The 24,127-nt window shown below is 36.1% G+C and overlaps 1 protein-coding gene across 4 annotated transcripts in view; it reads left to right on the top strand.

The window, feature by feature from the left end:
• The window catches only part of SCLT1 (sodium channel and clathrin linker 1), a 219,202-nt gene that overhangs the window by 134,175 nt on the left and 60,900 nt on the right, over positions 1-24,127 (top strand). For all 4 annotated transcript variants that reach the window (XR_007457905.1, XM_049631174.1, XM_049631176.1 and 1 more), the window contains exons 14-16: positions 8,355-8,426; positions 15,869-15,943; positions 18,220-18,365. Coding sequence is in view for 3 of the 4 variants with exons in the window: in XM_049631174.1 (XP_049487131.1) it covers positions 8,355-8,426; positions 15,869-15,943; positions 18,220-18,365 (293 nt within the window). In the remaining variant the exon portion in view is untranslated. The remainder of the gene's footprint in view (positions 1-8,354; positions 8,427-15,868; positions 15,944-18,219; positions 18,366-24,127) is intronic.

Below are 24,127 nucleotides of genomic sequence, written 5' to 3'. Positions count from 1 at the left end.
AGGGGCAGGACTCACTGTGGAGTGGTGTGGCCCCTGTCTGGGCTACTTGCACACTGCCAGGCTTGTGGTGCTGCTTCTATGGGATCTGGCATATTAGCCAGGGTGGATCCACAAGGTGCACAGGGGCAGGAGGGGCAGGCTTACCTCGCTTTGCTGTCGATGGTCCCCTGCGGTAGGGGCCCTGCAGCACCTGGAGGGAGGCAGGCAGACCCGTTGGAGAGATGGATCCACAGAAGCACAGAGTTGGGTGTTTGCACGGTGCAAGCAAGTTCGGTGACAGAAACTGGTTTCCTTTGGGGTTTCAGCTGAGGGATGGGCGAGGGAGATGGCCCTGGCCAGCGCCTGTGTTCCCTGCGAGCTGAGCTCTGTCTTCCGGGTCTCAACACCTCTCCCTCCTGGTGTCCTCTCACCCTCCCGCTTTCCGAGCAGAGCTATGGACTTATAACATTCCAGATGTTAATTCCTGCTGGCTGTCAGAACTCAGGCATCCGGCCCCTCCGCTTTTACAAGCCAGACTTGGGGGCTCTGCCTTGCTGGGGGGACTGCCCCTCTGCCACCCGGCTCCCTCCCATCAGTCCCTGTAGCGCACACTGCCTCTCCGCCCTTCCTACCCTCTTCCATGAGCCTCTTGTCTACACTTAGCTCTGGAGAGTCCGTTTTGCTAGTCTTCTGGCAGTTTTCTGGGTTATTTAGGGAGATTTGGGTGGAATCTAAGTGATCAGCAGGACACGGTGAGCCCAGTGACCTCCTCCTCCGCCATCTTCTCCCAACCAAAAAATCATAGTTTGAAATATTTTTGATGGCATATCTTCAAAATATTTAATAAATTTTGTGACTTTCGGTGATAAAAATGTTTTCTCAAAGTACTCATCATCTGAAAAGTCCTCTAATTTTTTTTTCCTAATCCTAAAATAAATTCACATTGATTTTAAAGTTGATAGAAGTTGTCTTTTGCACAAGTCCTTAAATAATCTTAGTATAATTTTTCAAAGATCCTATGATCTCTATATTCAATTTAAACCTTTTTACAAACATGAATATTCAACTGCTTCTCTACCTAGTAGTCCCACCAGGCATCTGAAGCCCGACATTTCTAAAACAAACTCCCTCTCTTACTCCCTTACCTTCCCTTCCTTGTGGATTCCATTTGATTTCCTTGCATCCAGCCTTTCTGTAGTATTCCAACTATTTGCTCAAGAAGTAATTATTGAGAAATAGCTATTGAGGGGTGTGTGGGTGGCTCAGTCAGTTCAGTGCCAGCCTCTTGATTTCAGCTCAGGTCATGATCCCAGGGTCGTGAGATCCATCCTCATATTGGGATCTGTGCTAAGTGTGGGGCTTGCTTAAGATTCTCTCTCTTTCTCCTTCCCCTTCCCCCGCTCACACACTATCTATCTCTGTCTAAAAAATAAAAAAATAAAAATAAAATAATTTAAAAGAAGTAATTATTGAGCACTAACTGTGTGCCAAGCACTTTGCTGGGTCCCTGCTTTCTCCAAGTCCCACACTATTGCCAAGTTGATTTTTTAAAGTAAACTTTATTGTTACTATTATTAAAAAGTAATACATGTTCATTATAAAAAGAAATGTAAGAGAAAGAAATGTAAAAGAAAATTAAAATCATAATTCCAGTACCCAGAGATAAGCACTATTTTTAGCATTGTCCTTTGAATTTTCATTTAATTGCAAATTATCAAAGAAATGTTGTAACCATCTGTGAAACAAAAAATTCTGGAGACCTATACATGAATCTTTGAATAATGTTAAGCCTGGAAGATAGAATAATGAGGAATCTTTCACTTTCTACATATTGTAATTCTGCAGGTGTGGAATTTCAAGAGTAGGTATTTTTGTAAACAAACTATAATAAGATTTTATACAACATGTAATATGTATTTCCTTATACTTTTAAAACAATTTTAATGTTTTTGATTGAAAATTTTCACCTGTATTGGTAATTGTCCCATTATTATAATTTAATATGTCCTCCAAATAATGTAGAATTAATTTGTTGAATTGGGGATAACTTACATCTAATGACTTAAGTGGTATCTTTTTTTTAACTAAAGTAAACATAATGAATAAATTATCACATATTTATGTTCTGGCTATAAAACTGAACGAAATATGAGAATAGCTTATTTCTTTAAAACGCAGAAAATGCTATTGCTCAGATCTCTCTCAAGTAAAACTTAATTTGTGAAAAAAATTTGATACTGGTTTTGATTTTGATTTTCTGTTTATTTTAAGTCATGGCTTAAAGTTGGCGATCAAAATTATATTCATCCTGTTAGGCAGTATTTGTACTATCATTGTCCTTTTCTATTTCTGTCTCTTGTTAATTTGTCTTACTATTTAGTTTATAGATATCCTTACTATCCATAAACTATAAAAGAAAATGTTTACATGAAGAAAGTGAGGTTGGGTAAGAGGGGATTTTAGTTCCCTTACAGACTTCTGAACCCCAACCACATTAAACTACCTCCAGAAATATGTTATTTGCTCATATAGCAGGGTTTACATTATATTTTATCAGATACCAACCTCAGAAAATTTTCTATGACCTCTGCAGCATATAATTTTATTGATGATACACCATCAGTCTCAGTAGTTATACACAGTCTTTTTTAAAGTATGAATACTTTAATTTGCTGAAGTCATCAACATTATTGTAAAAATGTTTTAAAATATATGTACGACTATGGTCATAAACCCTCATGCTAGCTGCATTCATTTCTAGATACTAAAAAGAACACTTTTAAAAAATTGTGAGAGAGAGACAAGCAGACATGACTGGCCTTATAGAAACCAAAACTTGTATATTCTAAAAACCTTCATGACTTAATTTCTCTGTGCCTTGATCTTCCTCATCTATAATGAGGATACTGACTACTTAAGCAGATTGTTGGTGAGAACCAGATAATAACACTTACACTGCTCTAAGTAGTCATTAACACATCAAACCTCTGTAAATAGTAACTATGATTATCACTGACCCATAAATAGGATGGATTGATCCTTCATACAATTATTCATAGGCAAAGTTTACATCAAAATCTAAAATAGAGCTAAAATGGACCCACATATGTTTGTCAGGTCTTCAGAAAAATAACTTCTATTAATTAACCAAATAAAATATATGTCAATTTTATAAGTGTTCTAAAGAAGGTTTACATCATGTTTTAGAAATAATCTATTTTATAAGATCTAGAATATTTCCAAAAATCTTTGTTGACCATATGTTTACTGATGATAGCATCAGTATCAATATTCCTCACGACCTTTTTTTTTAATTTAAATCCAAATTATTACACATGGTGTATATTACACATAGTGTAATAGTGTATATTACACATAGTGTAATAATTTCAGGAATAGAATTTAGTGACTCATCACTTACATATAATAATACGAGACCCAGTGTTCATCCCAGTAAGTGACCGTCTTAATGCCCATTGCTCATTTAACCCATCCCCCTACCCAACTATCCACCAGCAAGCCTGTTTGTTTTCTGTACTTAAGAGTTTCTTATGGTTTGCCTCCCTCTCCGTTTTTATCTTATTTTCGTTTCCCTTCTTCTATGTTCTTCTGTTTTGTTTCTTAAATTCCACATATGAGTGAAATTGTATCCTATTTATCTTTCTCTGGCTGACTTACATTGCTTAGCATAATACACTCTAGTTCCATCTACCTTGTTGCAGATGGTAAGATTGCATTCTTTTTGATTGCTGAGTAATAGTCCATTGAATATATATGCTACATCTTTTTTATCCATACATCAGTGGATGGACATTTAGGTTCTTTCCATTCTTTGGCTCTTGTTGATACAGCTGCTATAAAAAAAAGGGGCTGCGTGTGCCCCTTTGAATCAGCATTTTTGTATCCTTCAGATAAATATGTAGTAGTGCCGTTGCTGGGTCGTAGGGTAGTTCTATTTTTAATTTTTTGAGGAACCTCCATTCTGTTTTCCAGAGGAAATGCACCGGTTTGCATTCCCACCAGCAGTGCAAAAGGATTCCTCTTTCTCCACATCCTTGCCAACATCTGTTGTGGCCTGAGTTGTTAATTTTAGCCATTCTGATAAGTGTGAGGTGGTATCTCATTTTGGTTTTGATTTGTGTTTTCCTGCTAATGAGTGATGTTGAGCATCTTTTCATGTGTCTGTTAGCCATCTGGATCTCTCTTATGGAAAAGTATCTATTCATGTCTTTTGTCCATTTCTTCACTGGATTATTAGTTGTTTGGATGTTGAGTTTGATATAAGTTATTTATAGATTTTGGATACTAACCCTTTATCTGATATGTTGTTTCAAATATCTTCTCCCATTTCGCCAGTTGCCTTTTAGTTTTGCTAATTGTTTCCTTCGCTGTGCAGAAGCTTTTTTATTTGGATAAAGTCCCAATAGTTCATTTTTCCTTTAGTTTCCCTTGCCTCTGGAGACCAGTGAGAAGTTGCTACAGCTGAGGTCAAAGAGGTTGTTACCCGTTTTCTCCTCTAGGATTTTGATGGCTTCCTGTCTTATGTTTAAGTCTTTCATCCAATTTGAGGTTATTTTGTGTATGGTGTAAGAAAGTGGTCCAGATTCATTGTTCTGCATTTGGCTGTCCAGTTTTCCCAACACTGTTTTCAGAAGAGATGGTCTATTTTCCACTGGATATTCTTTCCTGCTTTGTCAAAGATTGGTTGCCCATACGTTTGTGGGTCCATTTCTGGGTTCTGGGTTCTGTTCCATTGATCCATGTGTCTGTTTTTGTGCCAGTACCATACTGTCTTGATGATTACAACTTTGTAATACAGCTTAAAGTCTGGAAATGTGATGCCTCCAGCTTTGGTTTCCTTTTTCAAAATTACTTTGGCTATTCAGGGTCTTTTCTGGTACCATACAAATTTTAGACTGTTTGTTCCAGCTCTGTGAAGAATGCTGGTGTTACTTTGATAGGGGTTGTATTGAATATGTAGATTGCTTTGGATAGTATCGACATTTTAACAATATTTGTTCTTCCAATCCACGAGCATGGAATGTTTTTCCACTGTTCTGTGTCTTCTTCCATTTCTTTCATAACCTTTCTATAGTTTTCAGTGTATAGATTTTTCACCTCTTTGATTAAGTTTATTCCTAGATATTTATGGTTTTTCGTGCAATTGTAAATGGGATCAATTCCCTGTTATCTCTTTCTGTTGCTTCATTATTGGTGTATAGAAATGTGATTCCTGTACATTGAATTTATATTCTGCTACTTTGCTGAATTCCTGGATCAGTTCTAGCAGTTTTTTGATGGAGTCTTTCAGGTTTTCCACATAAAATATCACGTCATCTGCGAAGAGTGAAAGTGTGACTTCCTCCTTGCTGATCTAGATGCCTTTTATTTCTTTTTTTTTTGTCTGATTGCCGAGGCTCAGACTCCCAACACTATTTTGAATAACAGTGTAGTGGAGAGATTGGGCCTCCTTGTCGTGTTCCTGACCTTAGAGGGAAAGCTGTCAGTTTTTCTCTATTGAGGATGATATTAGCAGTCAATCTTTTGTATCTGGTCTTTATGATCTTGAGGTATGTTCCTTCTATCCCTACTTTCTTAACAGCTATCAAGAAAGGATACTGTATGTTGTCAAATTCTTTCTCTGCATCTATTGAGAGGATCATGTGGTTCTTACCCTTTTTTTAATTTATATGATGTATCACATTAATTGATTTGTGGATATTGAACCAGCTCTGGATCACAGGAATAAATCCCACTTGATTGTGGTGAATAAATCTTTTAATGTATTGTTGGATCCGGTTTGCTAGTATCTTGTTGAGAGTTTTCACATCCATGTTCATCAAAGGAATTGGTATGTAGTTCTCCTTTTTAGTAGGGGGTCTTTGTTTGGTTTTGGATTCAAGGTAATGCTGGCCTTGTAGAATGAGTTTGAAAGTTTTCTTTCCATTTCTATTTTTTGGAACAGGTTTAAAGGATAGGTGTTAACTTTTCTTTAAATGTTTGGTAGAATTCCCCTGGAAAGCCTTCTAGCCCTGGACTCTTGTTTTTGGGGAGATTTTTGATTACTGATTTAATTTCTTTACTGGTTGTGGGTCTATTCAAATTTTCCATTTCTTCCAGATTGACCAGTTTGTTGGCATATAATTGCTCATAATATTCTCTTATTATAGTTTGTATTTCTCTGGTGTTGTGATCTCTCCTCTTTCATTCTCCTTATTCATTCTCCTCTCCTTTTTCATTTTGATCCATCTGGCTAGGAGTTTATCAATTTTCTTAATTCTTTCAAACAACCAACTCCTGGTTCTGTTGATCTGTTGTTTCTTTGATTCAATCTATATCATTGATTTCTGCTCTAATCTTTATTATTTCCCTTCTTTCGCTGGTTTTGGGCTTTATTTGTTCTTTTTCCAGCTCTTTAAGGTGTAAAGTTAAGTTGTGTATTTGAGACCTTTCTTCCTTCTTTAGGAGAGCCTGGATTGCTATGTACTTCCCTCTTATGACCACCTTTGCTGCATACCAGAGGTTTTGGGCTGTCATGTTTTCATTTTCATTGGCTTCTGTGTACTTCTTAATTTCCTCTTTTATTTCTTGGTTAACCCATTCATTCTGTAGTAAGATGTTCTTTAATCTCCAAGTGTTCATGGTTATTGCAGATTTCTTCTTGTGGTTGATTTCGAGTTTCATAGCAAACTCGTGGTCTTAAAATATGAAAGGTATGATCCTGATCTTTTTGTACTTGTTGAAGGCTGATTTGTGTTCCAGTATGTGATCTAGTGTGAAGAATGTTCCATGTGCACTCAAGAAGAATGTGTATTCTGCTGCTTTAGGAGTTGTTTCTGGTAATGTTCCCTGGTGCTTCTAGTCTTTGTTGCTTTGATCTTTGTTTTGTTTTGTTTTCTCTTTTGTCCACTCAGAGTCCCTCTTAAAATTTCTTGCAGGGATGCTTTAGTGGTCACGTACTCCTTTAGTTTTTGTTTGTCTTGGAAACTCTTTATCTCTCCTTTTATTTTGAATGACAGCCTTTCTGGATAAAGATTTCTTGGCTGCATAATTTTCCAATTCAGCACATTGAATACATCACTCCTTTTTGGCCTGCAAAATTTCTTGTAGATAGGTTTATTGCAACCCTGACCTATCTTCCCTTATAGGTTAAGGACAAATTTAAGTTATGCAGATTGTTGCATTAATTATCCGAACAATTTCCTAGGCGTTCAAAATAGTTTGGTGCTGTTCTAGCTGTTTTTCAAGGACAAGACAAGCTCAGGATCTCCATGATGCTCTGCCATCTTAATTCCTCCTTCCTTCATGGTCTTTTTAAAAAGTATGAGTAGTTATTAATTAGAAAAATATACTGTCATAGGAGTCATCTTGATGAGATGTAACTAATTCTTCAAAATATTTTGTACACATAAGTCATACTGTTTCTGAAGTATTTTAAATGTTAATTGAAATAAGAGTTTTTCTCACAAAGTAATTTACTTTATACTGAAATATATGCAATATGAAAATATTTTTCTTCTTATAAAACAAAAGTGCCTTAAAAGTTACTAGTTACATTTTTAGTGTGTAATTCAGTTTTTCTCTTGACTTGCTCTATGGCACCAGTTCTTAAAGTGTTGTTCAGGGAGTTTGGAAGGTCACACCTACTTTCATAATTATAGTTTACTGTTTTCTTTTTTCATACTCGTTCTCTGATGAGTGTACAGTGGTGTTTTCCAGAGGCTGATGGTAAGCAGCACAACGGGTTGAACACAGAAGTAGATAATGTGAATCTGGCTATCCCCTGTTCAAACATTAAGGAAATTTACAAAAATGTAAAATAATAACATTTTTCTAGAAAATTTTTTATTTTGGAAAATGAACTTATTTTTCATAAAATGTTATTTATGTTAACCTATAATGACTTAATATCTATAAGGGGATTAATAAGTAAATATTTTGAAATGTTGCCAGTTTTCACTTCAAATATGGTAAGTTTTCATAGAAATTCACTCTCCTTCCACTGTTGTGATAAATTCTTGACCCTTTAGGGGCACCTAGGTGGCTCAGTCAGTTAAGTGTCTGACTTTAGCTCAGGTCATGATCTCGCAGCTCCCCATCGGGCTCTCTGCTGACAGCCTAGAGCCTGGAGCCTGCTTCAGATTCTGTCTCCCTCTTTCTCTGCCCCTCCCCCAGCCACACTCTGTCTCTCTCTCTCTCAAAAATAAACATTAAAAATTTTTTTAAATAATTCTTGACTCTTTAATACTCAGGTGCTTATTTATTTTTTATGCCGTAAAAGTTTTGTTTTTTTTCTCAAAATTATCCTAAATATTTTTATTGGGTATTAATCAATTTTTGTGAACCTAAACAATTTTTGAATGTCTTAATTACAGGTTGCAAGCACAAGAAAACAGTATAATGTACAGATTTCTCGACTAACAGAAGAACTTTCAGCCCTTCAAATGGTAGGTTAGAAGACTATATTCTTCTGAATATTGTCTATTTTATTTTTCTTATTTTTTTAATGTTTATTTACTCACCTTGAAAGTGAGGGTGAGAGAGAGAGCAGGGGAGGGGCAGAGAGAGAGAGGTAGAGAGAACATCCCAAGCATGCTCCATGCTGTCAGCACAGAGCGTGATATGGGGCTTCATCTCACGAACCATGAGATCGTGGTCTGAGCCAAAACCAAGAGTTGGAAGCTTAACCAACTGAGCCACCCAGGCGACCCTGAATATTGCTTATTTTAAAGCCAAGATACATTTTAATGTGTCTTGTAATGCACATTCTTGTTCATTCGGAAGATACTTACTAAGCCAGGAACTATGCTAGATTCTAGGAAAAGATTAAAAATCAAGATAATAACTGTAATCTTGGAGCCTGTGGTCTAGGAGGACAGATGGATGGCATTTATCACATTTTACTATTACTTTTTTTTTTGACAATGCACAGCATGCTATGAAGCACCCATCTGCAGCTGCTACCACATGCTAGTTTCATCTGGGAGATTAAGTAGAAAGTAAGAGAAAGTATATATGTCAGTGGGATAGAAGAAAGACAAGCTTCCCAAAAGAGATAGAGTACTGAAGGATAAATAGACAAAGAGGAGAAAGGAAAAAAAATACTTGTTTCGATAGAGGTGAGATTAAATATGTAAATGTAACATTAAGATATAATGAAATGGAATTTAATAACCTTGCTTATAGGGGAATGAAAGTACAAGAATTTTTAGAGATTGGGAAGATATTTTCCACTTCACAAACTCTAATCCTTTCTGAATCTCTGCCTCACTTTTAATGCTGCCTACAAAACTTAGCAACAACTTATGTCTTGTAATAAATATATTACATTATGTTAGTTCTCTTTCCATCTCCCATCTCCTTCCCTCACTCTCCTTTTCTCTTACTTTAGACAAATCTTATCTTTCCAATTGTATTATAAACACCTTGAAGGAGAAAAGTCTTATGCCTTCTTTTATCTTCATTGCCAGCACAGTGTTTTCACAGTATGTATTTTAATAAATACTTATTGACTAATATTTAAACAATTCTGAAGGAAAGAACAGATCTTTTTCCACATTCTACAAACTCTGTAATGTACATCTTGAGACTTTAGTCTTTGTGTACAGGTCCTGAGAGTAATAGACTAGAAACCAGTGTTACTTTTTGTTTAATGTCATTTGTGTTAAGGATGTAGGAACATTAAGTAAAACTAATGGGATGCAGTGTGGCCAAATAGTCATGTCTAATTAATTGTTGTTTTCAAGTTTTACTACTTCTTCTATTACCTTGCTATTTTGCTTGTTGTCTTACATGGACTGGTTTAGCTTTGAGTAGATTCATAGCTAGAAGAAAGTCTTTCCCCAGTCCAGGATCATTTAATGGCTTGTAAACTCTGGAAGGACAAGAACATTATCTCTTTCTGTTTTCTCAAAGGAATGAATGTGTGTTGGATAAGATCTGCAGGGCTTTTAAAAATAATTCTTATCTGTTTACACAACCAGAGCTGTGTAAACTCAATTTCGAGCAAAAAATTATATTTCTTAGGATTTATAGTGAAACAATTATAATACATAGCTAAGTGGATTTTTCTAAAGATATTAAATATTATGTGATGTCATGTTGATTCCATGGGGAACTGTCCTGAATAATTGAAAAGTGTTTGAAATATCAAACATTGAGAAATATGTTTGAAGGAGGACATGTTCAACTACTTTAAAAAGCAGATTTTGTCAGGTAACTCAGAAACTCAGACTATAGTTTGAGACATAATAACCTGATGTTGGCTATTGATTTATATTCTTAAATACCAATTTTATCAGCTGGACCATAAACATGAAGTCAAGGAGGGAGGTTAAGCATACTTTAGCTAACCCCAAACTAAGTTATGCTTGCAGGAAGGAAAAAAAAACCTGTATTTTAAGTTAGTGTGCAGATTTTTTTTGATAGGTTTAAGAAAAGGCCAGAACCAGTCTCTCTCTACCCACATGTCTCCCTTTGGAGAGCAACACAGCTTTTATTTCTCCTACAGTTTCTCTTAAGAAAACTCAAGGCTTTAATTCTGCCAAATAGGAGAGATTATTTTTAACCTACAGTAAATAGTGGGGCGCCTGGGTGGCTCAGTTGGTTAAGCATCCAACTCTTGATATCGACTCAGGTCATGATCCTGCGGTTCAGAGGATCAAGCCCTGCTTTGGACTCTAAGTTCACAGTGCTGAGGAGCCTGGTTAAGATTCTTTCTCTCCTCTCTCTCTTCCCCTCCCCGATCTCTAAATAAATAAATAAATAAATAAATAAATAAATAAATAAATAAAATGAACTTTAATCTACAGCAAATAGTAAAAAGACTGGTTATAAATGCCCAAATTTTATGCAAGTAAAATGAAAAATTCAATATGATCTTTTTTGGATATGTGAATTTTTTAGAAGTCTAATTTTGAATCTCCATGTGCATAGGTATTTAGATATCTTTTTATTATTGGTTTCTAGTCTAGTTAAATAGAGGCCATAGAGTATAGTCTATATGATATTGATTCTTAATATTTGTTGTGATTTTCTTTATGGTACACTATAGGGTATAATTTTGGAAATACTCCATGAGTACTTGAAAAAATATCTAGTTATCATTTGGTCATATTGTGCCCAAAAGGTAGGAATGTTGGTGGTGATTAATAGTAAATATTCATGAAGGCTTTTTAATAATAGTAATTTTAAATACTCGCTTTAGTATTACTGTGAATTTTTAATAGAATTAGTATATTTCTCTAGAAAGGTTCAACTTTTCTATCTAATTTTAACTTTGTTGTTTGAGGTTAACCAAATATTTTTTTTTTTTGTCATCATTGGGCAGTGAAATGGTGAATTGGGTAGAGAGAGATGCATAGTATATAACATACCATTATTTATATGCCGTTCACCAGATTCAGAAGTGTGATCCAACCTTGTTACTAATATCTACATTAAAAATCACATGGGTATCATATAAGCAGCTATAGAAAAAGCATTTGACAAAATCCAACCCCCATTCATGATAAAAACTTGCAGTAAACTAGAAACAGAGGGGAACTTCCTCAACTTGATAAAGAATATCTACAAAAAGCCTACAGCTGTGAAACCAAAAGCTTTCCCACTGAGATCAGGAGCAAGGCAGCGATGTGACCTCTTACCATTACTTTTCAACATCATCCTGGAAGTACTAGCTAATGCCATTTGACTAAAAATGGAAATAAAAGTTACATAGATTGGGAAGGAAGAAATTTGATATGATTATCTATGTAGAAAACAAACAAAAAAAAGTGGCGGGGGTGGGGGGGCCCTGGGTTGTTCAGTCAGTTGAGCATCTGACTCGATTTTGGCTCAGGTCATGATCCCAGGGTCGTGGGATTGAGCCCCATGTCAAGCTCCACATTGAGCATGGAGCCTTCCTAAAAATCAATCTCTCCCTCTCTCTCTCTCTCTCTTCCTCTGTCCTTCTTCCCTGCTTGTGTGCTGTCTTTCTAAAATAAAAAATAAAAGTAAAACCCCAAAAAATTCAACCAAAAAGAAAGAAGCAATCATAGCATAGTAAGGTTGCAGGATATAGAGTTAATATACAAAAGTCCTTTGTATTCCCACATACCAGCAATTAACAAGTGGAATTTTAAACTAAAAACACAGTGCCATTTACCTTAGCATGTAAAAAAATTACTTAGATATATATCTAACAAAATATACAAAGTCTATGTGAGGAAAACTGATGACAGATATCAAACTAGAAGTAAATAAATGAAGAGATAGTCCATGCTCATGGATAGGAAGACTCAGTCAAAATGTCAGTTCTTCACAGCCTGATCCATAGATTGAGTGCAATCCCAGTCAAAATCTCAGTAAGTTATTTTGTGGATATTGACAAACTGACTGCAAAGTATATCTGGAGAGACAAAAGACCCAGAATAGCCAATACAACACTGAAGGAGAAGAAGAAAGTCAGAGGACTAATACTACCAGATTTCAAGACTCACTCTAAAGCTATAATAATCAAGATAGTGTGATCTTGGTGAAAGAATAGGCAAGCAGATCAATGAAATAAAATAAATGAAATAAAACAACCTAGAATGGAGTAAAATATAGACCCACATAAATACAGTCAGCTGATCATTGACAAAGAAGCAAAGGTAAGACAGTGGAGCAAAGATAAGTCTTTTTAGCAAATGGTGCTACGACAATTAGACATTCACATGTAAAAGAATGAATCCAGACACACCTTCCACAATAATTAATTCAAAATAGGTCACATTCCTGGGGCACCTGGGTGGCCCAGTCAGTTAAGTGTCTGACTTCGGCTCAGTTCGTCTCATGGCTCATGAGTCTGAGCCCCACAGCTCAAAGCCTGGAGCCTGCTTCAGATTCTTTGTCTTCCTCCCTGTCTGTCTCTCCCCTGCTAATGCTCTGCCTCTCTGTCTCTCAAAAATTAATAAACATTAAAAAGTTTTTTTTAATGGGTCGCAACCCTAAATGTAAAATGCAAAACTATAAAATTCCTAGAAGATAACATAGAAGAAAACCTGGATGATCTTGAGTTTCGTAATGAATTTTTGGATATAATATCAAAGGCATGATTGATGAAAGAAACAATTGGTAAGTTGGACTTCATTAAAATGAAAAGTTTCTCTGTGAAAGATAGTCAAGAGAATGAAAATTCAAACCACAGATTAGGAGAAAATATTTGCAAAAGACATAACTGACAAAAGACTGTTATCCAGAATATATGAAGAACTCTTAAAACTCAACAGTAAGAAATCAGCTCAATTAAAAACTGGACCAAAGACCTTGACAGACACGTCACCAAAGAACATATACAGATGGCATATAAACATACAGAAAGGTGCTACACATCATATGTCACCATGGAAATACAAATTAAAGTAATAATGAGGTGCCATTCATTACATCAAGTATGTGCCAGATATGCCTGTTAGAATGACCAAAATCCAGAACCCTGATACCACCAACCTCTGGGGAAAATGTGGAGCAACAGGAATTCTCATTCATTGCTGGTGGTAATTCAAAATGGTATGGCCACTTTTGAAGGCAGTTTGATGGTTTCTTACAAAATTAAATATACTCTTAACATATTGTCCAACAATTATACTCTTCTGTATTTATCCAAAGGAGTTGAAAACTTATGTCCACACAAAAAAACTCAACATGGATGTTTATAGCAGCTTTTTTCACAGTTGCCAAAATTTGGAAGCAACCAAGATGTCCTTTAGTTAGGTGAATGGATAAACTGTGGTACATTCAGACAGTTATTTAGCACTAAAAAGAAATGAGCTATCAAGCCATGAAAAAAACCATGGAGGAAACGTAAACACATATTATTAAGTGAAAGAAGCTAGTCTGTAAAGGCTACATATTGTTTGATTCCAACTGTATGGCATTCTTGGAAAGGCAAAACTATGGGGTAAAAAGACTGATGGTTATCAGGAGTTAAGGAGAAGAGAGGGATAAATAGGCATAGGTGAAGCAGAGAGGATTTTTAGGACACTGTACCTACTCTGTAGTGAATACATATCATTATAAATGTGTCCAAACTCACAAAATGAACAGCACCAAGAGTGAACTCTAATGTAAGCTATGGACTTTGAGTGATAAGGTTGTGTCATTATAGGTTCATCAGTATTAACAAGTGTATAACTACAGTGAGGGATGTTGAAAATAGGGGAGGGCTTTGCATATTATGGGGTCAAGAAGCATAGCAGAAATCTCTGACTTCTCAATTTTTCTGTGAATCTGAACTGCTCTAAAAATAGTCTATTAAAAATCACATATCAACATAGAAGAAATCCCAAATATCACACCATAAAACTACCTTTTCATAGATTAGCGACTTACTATATGAATATATATGGAATGTTTAAAGTTTCATTTCTTGTGCACTAATAATTCTAGCTTAATGAAAGATAATTTAGATTAATCATCTGATTTGTAACATAGGGTTAAGATCTTCATTATAATCAGAATTCACAATTTAGAAGCTTATTTCAAAATTTAAAAACATTTTGATACTTAAATAAAATAAAGTTATGCTGAGTGCACCTGGATGGCCCCATCAGTTTAGCGTCCAACTCTTGATTTCAGCTCAAGTCATGGGATCCATCCCTGCTTGGGATTCTCTCTCCCCCTCTCTCTCTGCCCCTCCCCCACTCACAGGTGCATATGCTCTCTCAAAATAAATAAACATTTTTAAAATAAAAAATAAAATAAAGTTATGCTAAAAATAGTTGAATATTAATTAGTAGTGTACTGACAGTAAGCGGGTTCATCCAAAGCATAATCTACAATTAGTAGAAAATAATCACACTGATTCTCAAAAATAAATAAATAGTTAAAAACAAATAGCTGTGAGGAGCCAGTCATTATAAAGGTTGTTTTTAGTTTAGTCTCATTTGCAAAATATTAAATTTTATCAGCTGATTGATATGCTTGCTCAGTTTTACTGATTAAAGCCTTTTGAGGAGAAATGTTAAAAAAAGTTTTTTTAATGTTTATTTATTTTAGAGACAGAGTGCAAGCAGAGGAGGGCAGAGAGAGAGGGAGACACAGAATCCAAAGCAGGCTCCAGGCTCTGAGCTGTCCACACAGAGCCCAATGCGGGGCTCGAACCCATGAACCACGAGATCATGACCTGAGCCAAAGTTGGCTGGTTAATCGACTGAGCCTCCCAGGTGCCTCATGAGCAGAAATGTTTAATGATCATGTTAGTAAAATTTACTATGTACGTTGGCTGTTTATAAGTTTTGCCAAAAAAAAAAAATTGAATTTATATACCCATGTACATTTTAGGCCACAGGTTATCCTCAGGATATGGTGTCACTGCCCAGTTCTGTGTTTCCTTTTAAAATACGTGATAAGAGGTCTCTTGATTTCAGCTCAGGTCACGATCTCATGGTTTGTGAATTGGGCTTCGTACTCTCTTTCTCTCCCTCTCTTTCTGCCCCTCCACTGCTAGCTCACGCATGCATTCTCTCCCTCCCCCTCCTTCTGAAAATAAATAACATTTTTAAGAAATTAAAATATGTGATATGAGTATATGAATAAAACTAATATGAGAAAGGGGTCTTATTTTTTTCTCTCTGGAATCCCTCAACCTCTGTCACCCATTTAGTATGTTTGCTTAGAACTCCTTGACATTCTGTGCTGGAGGCGATTTCTGAAATCCTGAGATAGGCAGCTCTTTGAAGATTGAGGTTTTTTTGTTTTTGTTGAATAATCAATATGGTCATGCTCTGTTGATAGTGTAAGTGTGGTATTCTTGTTACAAACAAGAATTTGTTTGTTGGTATTTCTTTGTTACAAACAAATCATTTTACCCATATTTTTCTTAAGTTTTTACAAACATATTTATTTACAATATGAATTGAATTTATAGGAGTGTGCTGAAAAACAAAGCCAAATTGAACGAGCCATTAGGGAGAAAAAAGCAGTGGAAGAAGAACTAGAAAAGGTAAAAAGGAAAAAATACCTAAACTCAACTGCAGATATTCACTATTACTGTTTGCTTTCATCACGCTGCCTACTAGCAACCCCTATATTATAAGTGAGTGTTTTTACCTGGAATATATTCAGAATCTGTACTTAAATACTAGTATTGCCTGAATACATTTCTTTATAAGAGTGGCCATAGTACTTGTACTTTTTACTTAAAGGTGTACATTTTTTGAAGTAGCTATCCTTGATTAAACCTTATTCCAGTAGTAAATTTTACTTCATCTTCCTTGTGTTTTTAAATTCTATGCCAACTTTTATTGGGTTCAGGCCATCTATAAATACAAATATGTATAACCAGAAAATTACAACATTGCTCTGATTTTAACCTTTTAAAAGTATAGATTTTTATTTTGTAAGTAGAAAAATATTACCCAAATGATATTTATGAAAAAATACTGTAAGAAGTGTGTAGTTTAAAATTTATTTCTGACTTAGATAGCTTTTTTATCATCAGTAAATATCCCACTCTTGTAAAATGCCTTGGGAAAAAATGGAGACTACACTTGGTGCAGAATATACGGTGTTTTAAGTGGTGCATTAGGAACTTTTGTAGAGAGGTTAAGTAAGTTACCTAATGTTAACAAATACTAAATGTTACAGTCAGACTTTGATTTTCAAAGAAGAGTACATACATGCTGTGCTACATAGCATAAAGAAAATCAGTAAACTTAGCAATCAGTAAAAAGCATGTGACATATATGTGTTATTGACATAAAAAGATCATGACATCAGATAGTAAATGAGTCCTTTACAAAGCAGCATATAGCATACATGTCATATTCCAAGTGGGACCTTTATGGTCATCTTTCTCCTGCAAGGTTGATTCCTTCTGAGTTACTATATGTTATGGAATAGGTATAGATCCCATTTAGATTGCCGCCTGCTATACATCAAAAAATGATGTGTTCTTAATATTCTGGGATGAATTTCTTAATATTACATGGCATAGAGTAAGGAATAGGCTTAATTGAGGAAATGTAAAACTTATAATACTGAAGACAACAGGTAAAGAGAAGGCACAGGTCCCTAATTCTCCCACTGTCCAACAAACAAGTGTGCTGAAGTCAAAGCACTGCTGGGACTATACTATAGGCCTGTATTTTAGTAGTGGGACATTAACTTGCTGATACTTTACCTTTTTATAGAGTAGGAGTGACAAAGCAGTCTTTTCAGTGGAAGAAGATACAGGTTATTTGCCAGGCAGTCTGGATTTAGAGGATAGCCTTGTATGGAATTTGTCTGAAAATGTGAGCTGCTTAGCACCTGGCAACTTCACACTTCTTGGGATGTTATAGCCCCTGTGTCGTGGTAGGAAGCTTAGTCTTCTAAGAAGCTGAGCTTGGGTACAGTCACTCCCGTTGGGGAAAGAGGAACTCCCGTTTCAGTTAGATCATTGTCTAGTTAAACCAGAGTAAGATTCTGAAGTCACTTTCAGATAGTTCTACTCATTCCTCCATAGCATATGTCTGTATTTTTTAATACCAGAATATAGAATTTTCTTAAAAGGTATTCAAGACAATTGAATCAAAACAATTATCTCTAAGTGGTGACATTTAGAGTATTTTTTTTATTTCAACTATTTTATATTTCTTTTTAAAATATGGAAACTGTCCCCAGTACCAGATGACTTCACAGGAAGTTCTATCAAACAGTTAAAGAAGCGTTAATACCTATTCTTCCCAAACTATTACCTAAAATAGAAAAGGAAGGAAAACTTCCATATTCATTCCATGAGGCCAGTATTACCCTAATACCAAAACCAGATAAAGACACCACTGAAAAAGAGAACTACAGGCTAGTATTCCTGATAAGCATAGATGCAAAAATTCTCAATGACAAAACTGAATCCAAACTATACATTAAAAAAAACAAATCATTCACCATGATCAAATAGGATTTATTCCTGGGTTGCAAGGGTGGTTCAGTATTCACAAATCAGTCAGCATGATACAGCACATTAATAAAAGAAAGGATAAAATATTAAAACTTTTTGAATAGTTTACCATAAGCATGAATAATTTCAAAAAATAAGCAATTATATGTCAGTTTTCAACATTTTATTTTATAAATATGAAACACCAAAATTATTGATATGTTTTAGTGTGTTACAGTGGGAACAGATGAACACATGATTATGGGTTTTTATTTATCCATTGATTTCAGTTTCTAAACTGTATAATTTGTTAAGGCAGTTTTCTTCTGTAAGGTAGTACATATAAGCTTCTTTTGCAGATTTACCATGAAGGCAGAGTAAATGAAAGTGATTACAGAAAACTAGAGGAAATGCACCAAAGATGCCTGGTTGCAGAACGTTCAAAAGACGATCTTCAGCTAAGACTTAAGACGGCAGAAAATAAAATAAAACAACTTGAAATAAAGTAAGTTATTTTACATTTTCTATTAACATTTTTATAATTCACATACTTTTTGACAGATTCTTTACTTTTCTTAAATAGGACTTATATATATGTTGGGACAAAAAATTTAGCACAAAATAGAATTTTTTTCAAGCTTATTTCTGAAAACTAATTTGTTTCAGAAGAAACGATTCAACAGTATTATACCATTTGTATCAAATTTCTCCTTTCTGGCAGTTAAATAGAATGCTTATAAGATTGGGTTTTTCTTCATACTAAGCTATTGCAGTAGCTTCCTTACAATTATTGCTTTTATAATCAGTTTATACTTATATTTCTTTTTTTTTTTGAATATTCTATAATAATCCTTCATGTTTATTTATTACATTGTCTATTAAAATGGTAAATTTATAATCTGGTATATCCGTTCTAACTAATTTTCTACCTTTCCTGCCAGAGTGTTACTTAATACTGTAAAACTTAATTTGAATTGCATGAAATCTCAATCTGTTACAGAATATGTTTGATAGATATTTTAAAAATAAAGATGAATACTGTCAGCAATATAGTGGAATGAATTGGAGGTACCCAGCCCATATCCCTCCACAGAAACAAATATGTGAAAGGCATCCCTGGACAAAAGTGCCTTTGTGAAAGCTTTGGGATCCAGGTAGGAGGTTACAAATCACTACTGGAGCCCAAAAACAGAGAGGCAGGTCTACACACCAGTGCCAGCATATACTATGGTCCTATCTATGGGCCAAAGCAGCCCCATCTACATGTGGACTTGGCTCTAGCCCTGCTTGTTGACAGTCCTGCACCTAGCCTCTTCCACTTAGGGATTCAGGAGAAGCCATGCCTGTGAGTGCTTCTGATAACAGGCCTGCCAAACTCAGACCTTACTGTCCCTGCAACCTGGCTTTAGTTCCACTCTACTGTAGTCTGGAAGCAACCCTGCCACCCAGAACCAGCCCAGTTTTGGGAGTACTAACAGTTACCCAGCAGAAGTCACACCTGGCCACACCTCTGGTAACAGGCCTGCCAACCACAGACCTGACTGCAGACTTAGCAAAAACCATAAGACATGGATCCAGCTTTGCTGTACCACAGTTTGAGGTAGTCTTTCATGGCTAGGCGTCCAGCCAACCACCCAAAAGACTCAGCACAAGCTACACCCATAGATGCTTACAGTTACAGACCCACTGACCTCAGAACTGACTACAATCCGTGAAGTAGTTTTGTGACCCAGCTTTAGTCCCACTCTACCACAGTCCAGAAACAGTCCTGTGCACATATGGACCAGTTCAGTGGCATGACAGGAGCACCTTTAGGAACTCACTGGACAAAACACTTGATTGTGCCCTTGGTTACATGCCTGCCAAACATGAACTTGGCAGTAGCCACATGACATGGTTTCAGCCTTGCTCAACCACAATCCCAGAAGCAGCCTCATCAGCTGTGGGACTTGGCAGGAGGAAGTCTTCCTCCTTCAGTCTGTAAGGACTAGAAGAGGAATCTGCTTCTTCAAATACACAGATACCAAGAAAGAATCGGGCAAATATGACATCATCAAAGGAAACTAATAAACTAATAAAGGAAACTAATAATTGACCCAAAAGAAATGGTGATCCATGGACTGCTTAACAAAAATTTAAAATATCGTCTTAAAGAAACTCAGCTATAAGAGAACAGAGTCAACTAAATAAAATCAGAAAAATGTTACATGAACAAAATGAGCAGTTTAACAAAGAAGTAGAATCCATTAAAAAGAAACAAACAGAAATCCTGGAGCTGAAGAACTGAACTGAAAAATTCTGTGGAGTTTCAGTAGCAGATTTGATCATTCAGAAGAAAATCCGCATGCTTGAAGAGAGGTCATTTGAAATCATCCAGTTAGGGGAACAAAGAGAAGAATGAAAAAGACTGAAAAAAACCTACATGAGTTATGGGACATCTTAAAGTGAATTAGTATACACATTATGAAAATCCCAGAAGGAGCAGAGAATGAGAAAGGAACAGAAAGCTTGTAAAGAAATAATAATAGAAAACTGCCCAAATCTGGGGAGGGAATTGAACATCCAGATCCATGACACTCAAAGAATCACAGAAAGGCTCAACATCAAGAGGTCTTCACCTAGACACATTATAATCAAATTGCCAAGAATAAAAAAGAATTTTTAAAACAGGAAGTGACTCATCACATACATGGGACTCCCTCCAACCCCAATAAAAGTATTAATGGATTTCTTAGAAGAAACTTTGTAGCAGAGAGAAAGTGGCATGATATATCCAAAGTACTGAAAGAAAAAAAGTGCAAACCAGGAATACTATACCCAGCAAAGTTGTCCATCAAAAGTAAAAGAGAGATTAAAAACTTCCTAAGAGGGGCGCCTGGGTGGCGCAGTCGGTTAAGCCTCCGACTTCAGCCAGGTCACGATCTCGCGGTCCGTGAGTTCGAGCCCCGCGTCAGGCTCTGGGACGATGGCTCGGAGCCTGGAGCCTGTTTCCGATTCTGTGTCTCCCTCTCTCTCTGCCCCTCCCCCGTTCATGCTCTGTCTCTCTCTGTCCCAAAAATAAAAAAAATAAAAAAAATAAAAAAGTTGAAAAATAAAAAAAAACTTCCTAAGATGAACAAAAGCTCAAAAGGGAGTGCATCACTATTAGAGTTGCTGTATAAGAAAAGCTAGAGTTTTCAAATGGAACTGAAAGGATACTAATTAGAAACATAAAAATATGTGAAAGAATAAAACTTTCTGGTAAAGGAAAGTATACTGCCAAAGTCAGAATACTCTAAGACTCATAATAGTACTACATAAATCACTTTTAACTCTAGTATAGAAGCTAAAATATAAGATTATTAAAAATAACAAGAAGTACAATAAAGTGATAATTGATATACAATATAAAAAGATGTAAAGTATGACAACAATAACACAGAATGTGAGGAGAGAGAGAAATAAAAGTGATTGAAATTGTTACCAATTTATTTTTTTTTTTAATTTTTTTTTTTTTTAACGTTTATTTATTTTTGAGACAGAGAGAGACAGAGCATGAACGGGGGAGGGGCAGAGAGAGAGGGAGACACAGAACCGGAAGCAGGCTCCAGGCTCTGAGCCATTAGCCCAGAGCCTGACGCGGGGCTCGAACTCACGGACCGCGAGATCGTGACCTGAGCCGAAGTCGGACGCTTAACCGACTGAGCCACCCAGGCGCCCCGAAATTGTTACCAATTTAAAATAGACTCATAACAGACGTTTTATGTAAGTCTCATGCTAATCAGAAAAAAAAAAAAAATGTGTAGTAGACACCCAAAAGGTAAAGAGAAAGGAATGAAAGCAGCTACTACAAAAATTCAACAAATCACAAAGGAAGACAACTAAAATAGGAATAAAAGAACAAAGGAACTACAAAATGGAAAACAGCAAAATCACGAGTTACTACCTATTAGTAATTACTTTTAATTTAAGTGGATTAAATCATCCAATCAAAAGACAGAGTGACAGAATGGATTAGAAAATAAAATCCAGGGGCGCCTGGGTGGCGCAGTCGGTTAAGCGTCCGACTTCAGCCAGGTCACGATCTCGCGGTCTGTGAGTTCGAGCCCCGCGTCAGGCTCTGGGCTGATGGCTCGGAGCCTGGAGCCTGTTTCAGATTCTGTGTCTCCCTCTCTCTCTGCCCGTCCCCCGTTCATGCTCTGTCTGTCTCTCTCTGTCCCAAAAATAAATAAAAAACGTTGAAAAAAAAAAAAGAAAATAAAATCCAACTATATGTTGCCTACTAGAGAGTCACTTTAAACTTGAGGAAATACACAGGCTGAAAATGAAGAGATGGCAAAAGATATTCCATGCGAATGGTGCCCAAAAGATAGCAGGAGTATCTTATATCAGACAAATAGAATTTAAGTCAAAAACTATCACAGGAGGGATGCCTGGATGGTTTGGTTGGTTAAGCATCCAACTTCGGCTCCGGTCATAATCTCAGGGTTTGTGAGTTCGAGCCCCACGTTGGGATCTCTGCTATCAGCATAGAGTCCATTTTGGATCCTTTGTCACCCTCTCTCTGCCCCTCTCCTATTCATGTGCATGTGCTCTCTCTCCGTCTCTCTCAAAAATGAATAAACATTGTTCAGTGCAGTTGTTGGGTTGTAGGGTAGTTCTATTTTTAACTTTTTGAGGAACCTCCATACTCTTTTCCAGACCTACCCTACGATCCAGCAATTGCAGTATTAGGCATTTACCCAAAGGATACAGAAATACTGATTCGAAGGGATATGTGCACCCTGATGTTTATAGCAGAATTATCAACGATAGCCAAACTGTGGAGAGATCCCAAACGCCTATCGACTGATGAGTGGATAAATTAGAGGCAGCATATATACAATGGACCATTACTCAGCCATAAGAAAGAGTGAAATCTTGTCATTGGCAGCAACGTGGATGGAGCTAGAGTGTATTCTAAGTGAAATAAGTCAGGCAGAGAAAGACATACAGTATGATTTCACTCATATGTGCAATTTAAGAAATAAAACAGATGAACACATGGTGGGGAAGGGAGAAAAAAGAGAGAGGGAAACAAACCCTAAGAAATCCTTAAAGATAGAGCATAAACTGAGAGTTAATGGAGGGAGGCAGGTGGGGGATAGGCTAAATGGGTGATGGATACTAAGGAGGGCACTTGTTATGATGAGCACTTGGTGTTATATGTAAGTGATGAATCACTGAATTCTGCTCCTGACACCAATATTGTACTGTATGTTAACTAAAATTTACATCAAAATTTGAAAAGGAAAAATAAAATATGTGATTATTTCTGATCTTAGCATCTTTCTGATTTTATCATCCTTTGATCATTTCCTAGATCCATCATTTCATTAGAAACTTTATCAGCCAGAGTTGAATAGGAAAAAAGAGTTATGGTATACGGAACTAAAAGACCTTATATATATTTCCTCTGACACCTGTTGACCAGAGAATGTTCACAGTATTTGATTAGCTGGGTTTGAAAACATAGAAATTTTAAAAGATAGGAATATAAGTTAGCATATTGAAGCAACATACATGTTTGAAGGTTGTGTTACCCAATAATCCATTGTTGAGAAAGTTCAAGAACTATAACCTATTTAAACTGATAAAATGAGATTTGTAGAGCTGGAAGTTTATAAAAAAAAATTTTAAGTCATGCAACAGAAAAATATGAAATAGGTCTTATTGTAATTTAGTAATCTAGACACCTAATGTGTCTTCCTATGGAGTTAATCAAAGTAGTAAAGGAGTTTTGATCATTATCTACTTCACCTTCCTTATCATTAGCTTCAGTTTATCCTCTTGAAGTCCTTGTTACACGGTGATTCTCAGTGTTAGTAAAAATTTGAAAAAAGTTTCACATAGATTTTATAGGTGAGTAGTAACTGTTCAGTGTATTAGTCAAGATTGCTAAGCTGAATGTATTTGCCTGGGCTAATATAACATTGTGAAACCACATAGTTTAAATCCTCAGTGAAGATAACAACTCAGGCAACAACAGATGTTGGAGAGGATGCGGAGAAAGAGGATCTCTTTTGCATTGTTGGTGGGAATGCAAGGTGGTGCAGCCACTCTGGAAAACAGTATGGAGGTTCCTCAAAAAACTAAAAATAGAACTACCCTACGACCCAGCAATTGCACTACTAGGCATTTATCCACAGGATACAGGTGTGCTGTTTTGAAGGGACACATGCACCCCCATGTTTATAGCAGCATTATCAACAATAGCCAAAGTATGGAAAGAGCCCAAATGTCCATCGA

This window comes from Panthera uncia, chromosome B1 (genome assembly GCF_023721935.1).
Source record: "Panthera uncia isolate 11264 chromosome B1, Puncia_PCG_1.0, whole genome shotgun sequence".
NCBI lineage: Eukaryota > Metazoa > Chordata > Mammalia > Carnivora > Felidae > Panthera > Panthera uncia.
This window is presented reverse-complemented; position numbering and strand designations above follow the sequence as displayed.